The sequence below is a fragment of the Salvia hispanica genome, chromosome 2 (assembly GCF_029641045.1).
Source record: "Salvia hispanica isolate PSC_SH4W2 chromosome 2, Shi_PSC_v1, whole genome shotgun sequence".
Lineage (NCBI taxonomy): Eukaryota > Viridiplantae > Streptophyta > Magnoliopsida > Lamiales > Lamiaceae > Salvia > Salvia hispanica.
The window spans coordinates 63,337,808-63,349,450 of NC_142693.1; the positions used below are offsets into that span (position 1 = coordinate 63,337,808).

The 11,643-nt window shown below is 44.1% G+C and overlaps 1 protein-coding gene across 1 annotated transcript; it reads right to left on the minus strand.

Annotated features, from left to right (window-relative positions):
- Positions 1-6,745: 6,745 nt before the first annotated feature.
- On the minus strand, positions 6,746-8,959 carry LOC148932883 (ABSCISIC ACID-INSENSITIVE 5-like protein 6). The gene is made up of 4 exons (XM_089065273.1): positions 8,942-8,959; positions 8,376-8,486; positions 7,554-7,655; positions 6,746-7,024 (listed from the first exon to the last, which is right to left on the minus strand). The coding sequence occupies exons 1-4, from the start codon at positions 8,957-8,959 to the stop codon at positions 6,746-6,748; spliced, it is 510 nt and encodes a 169-aa protein (XP_088921399.1).
- Positions 8,960-11,643: the final 2,684 nt, after the last annotated feature.

The window sequence follows — 11,643 nt, forward strand, 5'->3', positions numbered from 1 at the left end:
AATGATGCCCTGTTCCAACATATCTCGCACCTGATTTTCGATTTCTGTCTTCTGGAAATATGGATATCTATACGGCCTCACATTTACTGGTTTTGCGTTGGGGAAAAGATGAATCCGATGATCAAATTGTCGCGATGGCGGCATGCCGCGCGGCTGCTCAAAAACCCCACGATGCTCCTTTAGTACTCTCAATACTACGTCTGGCAAATTTTCTGGAAATTCAAATTCCTCGTGTGAGCTGTCAACGGCAGGCTGCTCCCTATTGTTGATGGGGATAATCTCATAGAATTCATGTTCATTTGCCTGTGCTGTCAGCAGCGAAAAGGAGTGGAGTGAAATCTGTCTGGGACTCGGAGTAATGCCTTGTAGAAAAACTGTCTGACCCTCCTGAACGAACTGCAACGTTTTCGCCACAAAATCTGCTGAGATCTTCCCTAAGGATTCCAACCATTTCATCCCCAGAATCACGTCCGGCCCATGATGGGCGAGGATGTGCAGATCCACCAACAACAAAGTGCCCTGTAGAGTCAATTTCGTTCCACGCGATATATGCGTGCAAAGGAGGGAGGCACCATTGCCCACTAACACCCGAAATGGTCGAATAGGCGTCAATTCCAATTTCAATCCTTCCGCTATTCGTGGGTGAAGGAAATCGAGGGTGGCCCCTGTGTCAATTAACACTCTTACTGCAGTCATTCCCACCGCACCTTGCACAATAAAAGGTTTCGAACTCCCACTACCATCCAGTGCGTGCAGGTGTGACAGGTCGGCAGTGATCACCTCATCGTTGGGACAACCTTCCTCTGAGTCATCCTTCTGTGCCTCGTCCAGATCATCATCTATATAGCAAAGGAGTTTCACTTTGCAAGTATGACCTGGTACCCACTTCTCCGGGCAATGCCGACAAAGGTTACGGCGGGACCTCTCCGATTTCTCGGCATTAGATACCAGAATTGGCTGCACACGAGCTCTGTCTCCCTCGCGAGCTTGTCCCTCTGATGCTGACCACCAGGAGCGGACGGTGCTAAACTCGTCCTAGTCTCTCTCCCTGACCACTGACGTCGTGAGAATGATGACGACTGCTGCTGGCGCTCCTCCTGAGTCGCCGCTAGGCGCAGAGCCAACTCCATTGCCTCCGCCAAGGATGCGGGTTGCTGCAACTCCACCTTTTCCTGTAGTGGCTGTTTGAGCCCTTGTATAAAGATAGGGATCAAGGCAGACTCGGTTAAGTCCTCCACACGGTTGAGATATCGTTCGAATGTTGCGTGATAGTCCGCCACTGTAGTTGTCTGGACCAATTTAGCGATCAACCACGTGTAATTCCTGAAACTGCGGGTCAAAACGATGACTGACGTCATCCAAGAATTCTTGCCACGTCACAAAACCATTGTTTGCGCGATAGTTGAAGATCCACTCCGAAGCCGGTGGGTCAAACAGCATGATCACATAAGCGCTCAGCCTCAGGAATGCGTTTATGATCAAAATAATATTGCACTCGAGAGATCCAATTCGGTGCATCCGACCCATCGAAATGTGGGGCATCCATCTTCACGCCCTTCGAATGATCATAGTTATGGCGATTAACGGTCACGTCGTGGTGGAAGGTCCCAACAAGTCATGGCGCGATCATCATACTCGTCGTTGTCCCAATCATCCTGTCTGTAGTTCGGAGGGTCCCAATTATCCCGACGGCGATTCGGCCTGAACTCCGTATCACCACGCCGCTGACGGTTTCGGTCCCCACGGCCTTGGTAATAACCCCCGCCAAAACGATCACCACGACCTCCCCGATTTGCTCTATCACGACCCCGACCCCTCTGGTTGGTGAGTCGGTCGTCCATCTCTCGTACACGGCGATCGTGCCTGCGGTACTCCTCCCACTCCTGGTCGGCCTCATCAAGCTCAGTATCTTGGCCATCCATATGGGTTGCCGGGGATCGTTCCAAATTCTCCACCCAGCGATCCAAATTATCAAAGCGGGTGTGCAATTTCTCAAACCCTAGCGTGATTGGGTCAGCCCCCGTCGAAGTACCTCCAATCGCGCGATGCTCGTCGTTATTCTGACGGCGCGGGTGCCCTAGGTTCAACGTCGTTGTTGTCTCACGCCCAGGCAATTCCGACGTCATTGAATCTGAGTTGTTGATGTTGCTGAGATTCGGGATGAAAGCACCAGTTTGTTACGGACGTGCTCCGCAACGGTCCTGCTGACAATCTTCTCGAGGAATTAAGGATGATAATCCCTCGACAAACTCAAGGGAAGATCAATATTTCGCTTGGTTCACAGACGTCTTCCGTTCCGCAGCAAAAGAAATAAGAGTATTCTTGTTCAACACGATAGGTTATAGGGAAAATATTTCATTCCTAAAAGAATAAGTTCAATGAAATACCCTATTTATAGACTAAGGACCCTAGGGCGGTTCGACCTAACCTAGACATTCGGGAAAGAACCACAAAGAAAACCCGAACGGGGCTTATAAGATTGGCCCGACTCAATGTTAATTTAAATAAAAGTTCAAAAACAAAATAATGCAAAAAATAATAAAAACACAAAACGTAGACTTCTTCAGCACTTGAATTTACTCGGCTGTTTGAGCTTGTCGCGTGGCCTTAGCGAGCGCGACTTGGCTCCTGGTCCCGTGCCTCGATCATGCGCCGCATCCCCTGTTTCCGGCAACTGCTCTGGCTCCCTCAATTCCTCCTCCAACATCTCTGCCTCCTCAGCTGACGCTGCTGTGGTCTCTGCCTCCTCAGCTGATGCTCCCGGGGTGTTCGTATCACCAGTCTGCGTCCTTCTCAAGCACTGTCGCTTCGCCCCACTATGCTGTTTCACCATCTCCAGCGCCTGCCAGCATCAAACAGAAAGATTATGAGAAGGTGCTCGTTTCAGATGGGGTTCATTATCTCTTCCCATCAGCGATGCTAAAGTGATATAATGGGAAAAGTGGTCTCAATAAAATATCAAAGAATGAGTCTTGATGGGAAGAGCCATCTTCGTCTAGTGGAAATTCATCTTTCGGAAAATGGGAAAATGGGATCAGTAGGGAGTGGAAACGAACATTCTATGAACATTGCACAAACCAATACTTGGATAAGGAAATGGAAGGGAGGATGAAATGATAAAAACACTTGTTTTTATGGGATAAGTAGCAACAAGAAAATATCAAAGAGTGAAACTTGACGGGAAGAGCCAGCTTCGTGTGGTGGAAATTCAATTTTCAGTAAATGGGATCAATATGGAGTGGAGACAAAACCTCGGTCACCATTGCTAAAAACCAAGAATTCGATAAGGAAATGAAAGCAAGGATGAAAATGGTAGCAACATATCAAATGTCGTATTCAAAATTTGTGGCGTGAAGGCGAAAGCAACGAACCTGATTCTTCTGCACTTCCATTATCTCCGCCTGTTTCTTCTGCAATTGTTCATTTTCCTCCTTTAATTTAGCAACTTCTGCTCCCAACTCCATGGTGTAAGCCTGCACAAACCCAAAAGGAGAGCTGGTTAGTCAAGTTCAACGTCTAATTTCAACGTCTAATATGGTAATTTAGTGTAAGCATACAATAAATTACCTTGTGTAAAATGAGATCTCTAAGCGTCTCATGAAGAGTAACTTTCATGTCTCGTCACACTAGACCGCCTATCACAATACAACTGTGCTGGATAAGACATCCAATTTTCTTATTCAAATGTTTTTGGGGACGTCCATGCACGATAAAATAAGTTTGACGATCATAACTTAGAAAGTGGCAAGAACACGAAATCTATAGTCGTTTGTCTATGCCGCACTTTGTTAGTAAAGCCCTACTTCTACTTCCTTCTCGAGCAGTCGTTACATCAGACATCACAAACAAAAATATACTAACTATAAACCTTCATGAAAGGAAAAATTCATTGGTTTGTTCCGTACTTTTGAATGAAAACCGATTCTAAACATCAATGTAAAATCTCGGGAAAAGAAAGCAGACAGAATAGAGATGGATATGGTACAAATTCACTTCTTAAGAGGACATTGGCCGCAAAAGATAGGAAGCGACTAGAACTCTATAGGCCATTTCATTTGAAATAGCAAGTAATCTACCGTGTAAAAACCTATTTTTTCAGTTCATTTATAATACGATCAATCTTCATGTTAGGGCCTTCTAGTCCTAGAACTTAAATGAAGAAACATCAAAGCCAATAACTATAAGGTTTTTACCTGCTTACGAGCTCGTTACCTTGCAGCTGACTCTCTGTTCTTTATCATCCTCCTCTGCCTCCTTTCAACCACCTTCTCCGGAGCAGCACTCTTCCGATAATGTAAATGATTCTGTTTTCATGGTGCATGACCTGCAATTTGTCAATGCCTCTCCTGCATGTCCCTTCACTTCAAATGATTGGCTGTGTGATTCTGGATGTACTTATCATGTGAGTCCTTTTAAGGAGGTGTTTTCTGAGCTGAAACCTGTAACTAAGACTTTTGTGTCAATGGCTGATGACAAGAAATGTGAAATTCTTGGTATTGGCACTGTGTGTTTGAAGTTTGAAAATGGTTATGTGCTCAGCCTAAAGGATGTTAGATATGTTCCTGATCTCTGCTATAATTTGATGTCATGTACTGCTCTTGAAAATGAGGGTATGGGGGGGAAGTGGGGAGAAGGCTGTATGAAAATTTGCAGAGGTTCTATGTGTCTTTTCAAAGCTAAGAAAAAATGTGGCTTGTATGTGTGTAATGCTGTGCCTCTTGCATGTGAAAAAGCCTATGCCAATGTAGTTAAAACTGACAGAACCATGTTATGGCATAATAGGCGTCAATTCCAATTTCAATCCTTCCGCTATTCGTGGGTGAAGGAAATCGAGGGTAGCCCCTGTGTCAATTAACACTCTTACTGCAGTCGTTCCCACCGCACCTTGCACAATAAAAGGTTTCGAACTCCCACTACCATCCAGTGCGTGCAGGTGTGACAGGTCGGCAGTGATCACCTCATCGTTGGGACAACCTTCCTCTGAGTCATCCTTCTGTGCCTCATCCAGATCATCATCTATATAGCAAAGGAGTTTCACTTTGCAAGTATGACCTGGTACCCACTTCTCCGGGCAATGCCGACAAAGGTTACGGCGGGACCTCTCCGATTTCTCGGCATTAGATACCAGAATTGGCTGCACACGAGCTCTGTCTCCCTCGCGAGCTTGTCCCTCTGATGCTGACCACCAGGAGCGGACGGTGCTAAACTCGTCCTAGTCTCTCTCCCTGACCACTGACGTCGTGAGAATGATGACGACTGCTGCTGGCGCTCCTCCTGAGTCGCCGCTAGGCGCAGAGCCAACTCCATTGCCTCCGCCAAGGATGCGGGTTGCTGCAACTCCACCTTTTCCTGTAGTGGCTGTTTGAGCCCTTGTATAAAGATAGGGATCAAGGCAGACTCGGTTAAGTCCTCCACACGGTTGAGATATCGTTCGAATGTTGCGTGATAGTCCGCCACTGTAGTTGTCTGGACCAATTTAGCGATCAACCACGTGTAATTCCTGAAACTGCGGGTCAAAACGATGACTGACGTCATCCAAGAATTCTTGCCACGTCACAAAACCATTGTTTGCGCGATAGTTGAAGATCCACTCCGAAGCCGGTGGGTCAAACAGCATGATCACATAATGTAAGCGCTCAGCCTCAGGAATGCGTTTATGATCAAAATAATATTGCACTCGAGAGATCCAATTCGGTGCATCCGACCCATCGAAATGTGGGGCATCCATCTTCACGCCCTTCGAATGATCATAGTTATGGCGATTAACGGTCACGTCGTGGTGGAAGGTCCCAACAAGTCATGGCGCGATCATCATACTCGTCGTTGTCCCAATCATCCTGTCTGTAGTTCGGAGGGTCCCAATTATCCCGACGGCGATTCGGCCTGAACTCCGTATCACCACGCCGCTGACGGTTTCGGTCCCCACGGCCTTGGTAATAACCCCCGCCAAAACGATCACCACGACCTCCCCGATTTGCTCTATCACGACCCCGACCCCTCTGGTTGGTGAGTCGGTCGTCCATCTCTCGTACACGGCGATCGTGCCTGCGGTACTCCTCCCACTCCTGGTCGGCCTCATCAAGCTCAGTATCTTGGCCATCCATATGGGTTGCCGGGGATCGTTCCAAATTCTCCACCCAGCGATCCAAATTATCAAAGCGGGTGTGCAATTTCTCAAACCCTAGCGTGATTGGGTCAGCCCCCGTCGAAGTACCTCCAATCGCGCGATGCTCGTCGTTATTCTGACGGCGCGGGTGCCCTAGGTTCAACGTCGTTGTTGTCTCACGCCCAGGCAATTCCGACGTCATTGAATCTGAGTTGTTGATGTTGCTGAGATTCGGGATGAAAGCACCAGTTTGTTACGGACGTGCTCCGCAACGGTCCTGCTGACAATCTTCTCGAGGAATTAAGGATGATAATCCCTCGACAAACTCAAGGGAAGATCAATATTTCGCTTGGTTCACAGACGTCTTCCGTTCCGCAGCAAAAGAAATAAGAGTATTCTTGTTCAACACGATAGGTTATAGGGAAAATATTTCATTCCTAAAAGAATAAGTTCAATGAAATACCCTATTTATAGACTAAGGACCCTAGGGCGGTTCGACCTAACCTAGACATTCGGGAAAGAACCACAAAGAAAACCCGAACGGGGCTTATAAGATTGGCCCGACTCAATGTTAATTTAAATAAAAGTTCAAAAACAAAATAATGCAAAAAATAATAAAAACACAAAACGTAGACTTCTTCAGCACTTGAATTTACTCGGCTGTTTGAGCTTGTCGCGTGGCCTTAGCGAGCGCGACTTGGCTCCTGGTCCCGTGCCTCGATCATGCGCCGCATCCCCTGTTTCCGGCAACTGCTCTGGCTCCCTCAATTCCTCCTCCAACATCTCTGCCTCCTCAGCTGACGCTGCTGTGGTCTCTGCCTCCTCAGCTGATGCTCCCGGGGTGTTCGTATCACCAGTCTGCGTCCTTCTCAAGCACTGTCGCTTCGCCCCACTATGCTGTTTCACCATCTCCAGCGCCTGCCAGCATCAAACAGAAAGATTATGAGAAGGTGCTCGTTTCAGATGGGGTTCATTATCTCTTCCCATCAGCGATGCTAAAGTGATATAATGGGAAAAGTGGTCTCAATAAAATATCAAAGAATGAGTCTTGATGGGAAGAGCCATCTTCGTCTAGTGGAAATTCATCTTTCGGAAAATGGGGAAATGGGATCAGTAGGGAGTGGAAACGAACATTCTATGAACATTGCACAAACCAATACTTGGATAAGGAAATGGAAGGGAGGATGAAATGATAAAAACACTTGTTTTTATGGGATAAGTAGCAACAAGAAAATATCAAAGAGTGAAACTTGACGGGAAGAGCCAGCTTCGTGTGGTGGAAATTCAATTTTCAGTAAATGGGATCAATATGGAGTGGAGACGAAACCTCGGTCACCATTGCTAAAAACCAAGAATTCGATAAGGAAATGAAAGCAAGGATGAAAATGGTAGCAACATATCAAATGTCGTATTCAAAATTTGTGGCGTGAAGGCGAAAGCAACGAACCTGATTCTTCTGCACTTCCATTATCTCCGCCTGTTTCTTCTGCAATTGTTCATTTTCCTCCTTTAATTTAGCAACTTCTGCTTCCAACTCCATGGTGTAAGCCTGCACAAACCCAAATGGAGAGCTGGTTAGTCAAGTTCAACGTCTAATTCCAACGTCTAATATGGTAATTTAGTGTAAGCATACAATAAATTACCTTGTGTAAAATGAGATCTCTAAGCGTCTCATGAAGAGTAACTTTCATGTCTCGTCACACTAGACCGCCTATCACAATACAACTGTGATGGATAAGACATCCAATTTTCTTATTCAAATGTTTTTGGGGACGTCCATGCACGATAAAATAAGTTTGACGATCATAACTTAGAAAGTGGCAAGAACACGAAATCTATAGTCGTTTGTCTATGCCGCACTTTGTTATTAAAGCCCTACTTCTACTTCCTTCTCGAGCAGTCGTTACATCAGACATCACAAACAAAAATATACTAACTATAAACCTTCATGAAAGGAAAAATTCATTGATTTGTTCCGTACTTTTGAATGAAAACCGATTCTAAACATCAATCTAAAATCTCGGGAAAAGAAAGCAGACAGAATAGAGATGGATATGGTACAAATTCACTTCTTAAGAGGACATTGGCCGCAAAAGATAGGAAGCGACTAGAACTCTATAGGCCATTTCATTTGAAATAGCAAGTAATCTACCGTGTAAAAACCTATTTTTTCAGTTCATTTATAATACGATCGATCTTCATGTTAGGGCCTTCTAGTCCTAGAACTTAAATGAAGAAACATCAAAGCCAATAACTATAAGGTTTTTACCTGCTTACGAGCTCGTGACCTTGCAGCTGACTCTCTGTTCTTTATCATCCTCCTCTGCCTCCTTTCAACCACCTTCTCCAGAGCAGCACTCTTCCGATAATGTAAATGATTCTGTTTTCATGGTGCATGACCTGCAATTTGTCAATGCCTCTCCTACATGTCCCTTCACTTCAAATGATTGGCTGTGTGATTCTGGATGTACTTATCATGTGAGTCCTTTTAAGGAGGTGTTTTCTGAGCTGAAACCTGTAACTAAGACTTTTGTGTCAATGGCTGATGACAAGAAATGTGAAATTCTTGGTATTGGCACTGTGTGTTTGAAGTTTGAAAATGATTATGTGCTCAGCCTAAAGGATGTTAGATATGTTCCTGATCTCTGCTATAATTTGATGTCATGTACTGCTCTTGAAAATGAGGGTATGGGGGGGAAGTGGGGAGAAGGCTGTATGAAAATTTGCAGAGGTTCTATGTGTCTTTTCAAAGCTAAGAAAAAATGTGGCTTGTATGTGTGTAATGCTGTGCCTCTTGCATGTGAAAAAGCCTATGCCAATGTAGTTAAAACTGACAGAACCATGTTGTGGCATAATAGGCTAGGTCACATGAGTGCAAAAGGTTTAAGTATCTTGAAAAAACATGCCATTCTTTCTGATGATGATGTTCAAAGTGAGTTGGCTTTCTGTGATTCTTGTGTGATGGGTAAACAGCACAAAGTTTCTTTTCCTAGCACCCCTGCTCCTGCTAATGTGAGTAAATGTATCTTGGAATATCTGCATATGGATGTTTGGGGTCCAGCTTCTGTATCCTCTCACTCTGGGTGTGTTTACTTCTTATCTGTGATTGATGATTTCTCAAGAAAAGTGTGGTGTTTTTTGATGAGATACAAGTCTGATGTTTTTGAAAAACTTAAAACTTGGAAAATCTTGATTGAAACTCAAACTGGTAAGAAGATTAAGGCTATTAGGACTGATAATGGCCTGGAGTTTTGTAATAATCAGATGGATGATTTGTGTGATAGCTTTGGAATTAAAAGACATAGAACTGTGCCTTATACCCCACAACAAAATGGGGTTGCTGAGAGAATGAACAGGACTTTACTTGAGAAAGTGAGATGCATGCTTTCTAAGTCTGGATTGTCAAAAAAGTTTTGGGGTGAGGCCTTGTTAACTGCTACTTATTTGGTAAATAGGTCTCCTTCTGTGCCTCTGGTTGGTCAGTGTCCTGAGTATGTGTTCTATGGCAAGCCTCTTGTTTTTTCTCACCTAAGGATCTTTGGCTGTACTGCTTTTGTGCATAATAAGTCTGATAAACTTGAGCCTAGATCTAGGAAAGGTGTTTTTCTAGGTTATTCTGAGGGTGTCAAAGGGTATAGAGTCTGGCTAAGGGATGAACCGGGTTCAAGGTCATAATAAGTAGGGATGTGGTCTTCAATGAAGATGAATTCCCCTGCTTAAGGCTGACATTGACCCCAGATCCTATAGATGTGGACAATGAACCTCTCACTGAGGTGGAGTCCACAGATACACTCACTGGAGTGGAGCATCCTAGTGGTGCTCCAAGTGAGGTGGAGCAGCCATTTTGGAACACTTATCCAGTCTATACTCCTAATGAGACACTTGATGAAGGAACACCAAATGTGCTGCATAATAATCCTGCCCAAAATGTTGTTGACAATATGCACAACTTGCATGATAGTCCTGTTAGAAGATCTCCTCCTATTCCTGTTCAGAATGTGATTAATAGCCCTAGTGGCATTCAAAATGCTATTGATAATACTAACTTGCAGGATTATGTGTTATCCAGAGATAGAACTAGAAGGGTAAATGTTGGTAAACCTTCTAGATATGATGGCTTTGTTGGTTTAGTTGCTCTGATTAATTTGGCTTTCAATGTTTATGAATCTGATGGTGATGAGCCTCAAACCTATAAGCAGGCTACTAAGTCTAAATTCTGGAGTCAGTGGCATAATGCCATGATGGAGGAGATGCATTCTCTGAAAATTAATTTTACTTGGATCCTTGTACCTTTGCCTCCTGGTGCATCTGTAGTTGATTGCAGGTGGCTATATAAACTGAAAAATGAAGTGGAGAGCCTTAGGTACAAGGCCAGATTGGTGGCAAAAGGCTTTACTCAACAAGAGGGGGTGGATTACACAGAAATCTTTGCCCCTGTTGTTAAATTCACAACTGTTAGAATGATGTTGGCTTTGTGTGCTCATTTTAATTGGGAATTGAAACAGATGGATGTTAAAACTGCTTTCTTACATGGTGATCTTGATAAGCCCATTTACATGAAACAGCCTGAGGGCTTTGTTGATCCCAAGTTTCCCAATCATGTGTGCTTGTTAAAAAAGGCTCTTTATGGTTTAAAACAGTCACCTAGGCAGTGGAACATCAAGTTTAATACATGTATGCAAAAGTTAGGTTCTGTCAGAAGTACCTTTGATGCTTGCTTGTATGTGAAGAACCTTGACTCTGTGCCTGTGTTTCTGCTCTTATATGTTGATGATATGCTTATAATGGGTCCCTGTTTGAAAATCATTAAGGGTGTGCAAGCTGCTTTGAGTGAGAATTTTGATATGAAGGATCTAGGTGATGCTCAGAAAATCTTAGGGATTAATATCCATAGGGATAGAGACACATCCACCCTTGTGTTGCATCAAGAACCTTATGTGTACAAAATTCTGAAAAAATTCAACATGTTTGATGCTAAGCCTGTTTCTGTGCCTTTAGCTGCTCATTTTATGTTGAGTAAAGATCTATGCCCTAAGTCTCAGTCTGAAATTGATGCTATGAAAAGAATTCCCTATGCAAATGCTATTGGATCTGTTATGTACTTGATGGTTAGCACTAGGCCTGATATTGCCTATGCTGTGTCTTGTCTTAGTAGATATATGTCAAATCCAGGTCCTGTTCATTGGGAAGCTCTGAAATGGCTTCTTAGATACTTGAAGCAAACTGCTAAGTATGGTTTGTGCTATTCTAAATGTGATGATGGTGTTTTACTGACTGGTTTTGTGGATTCCAACTATGCTAATGACAGAGATAAGAGGAAGTCAACCACCTCCTATGTATTTTCAGTGTGTAGGTCTTGCATAAGCTGGAAATCACAACTACAGCACATTGTGGCTTTGTCCACCACTGAGTCAGAGTACATTGCTATCACTGAGGCAATGAAAGAGGCTGTATGGTTAAAGGGAGTACTTTCTGAACTTAAGTTTGTGAAATCCTCTCCTGTGTTGTTCTCTGATTCTCAATCTGCCATTCAGTTA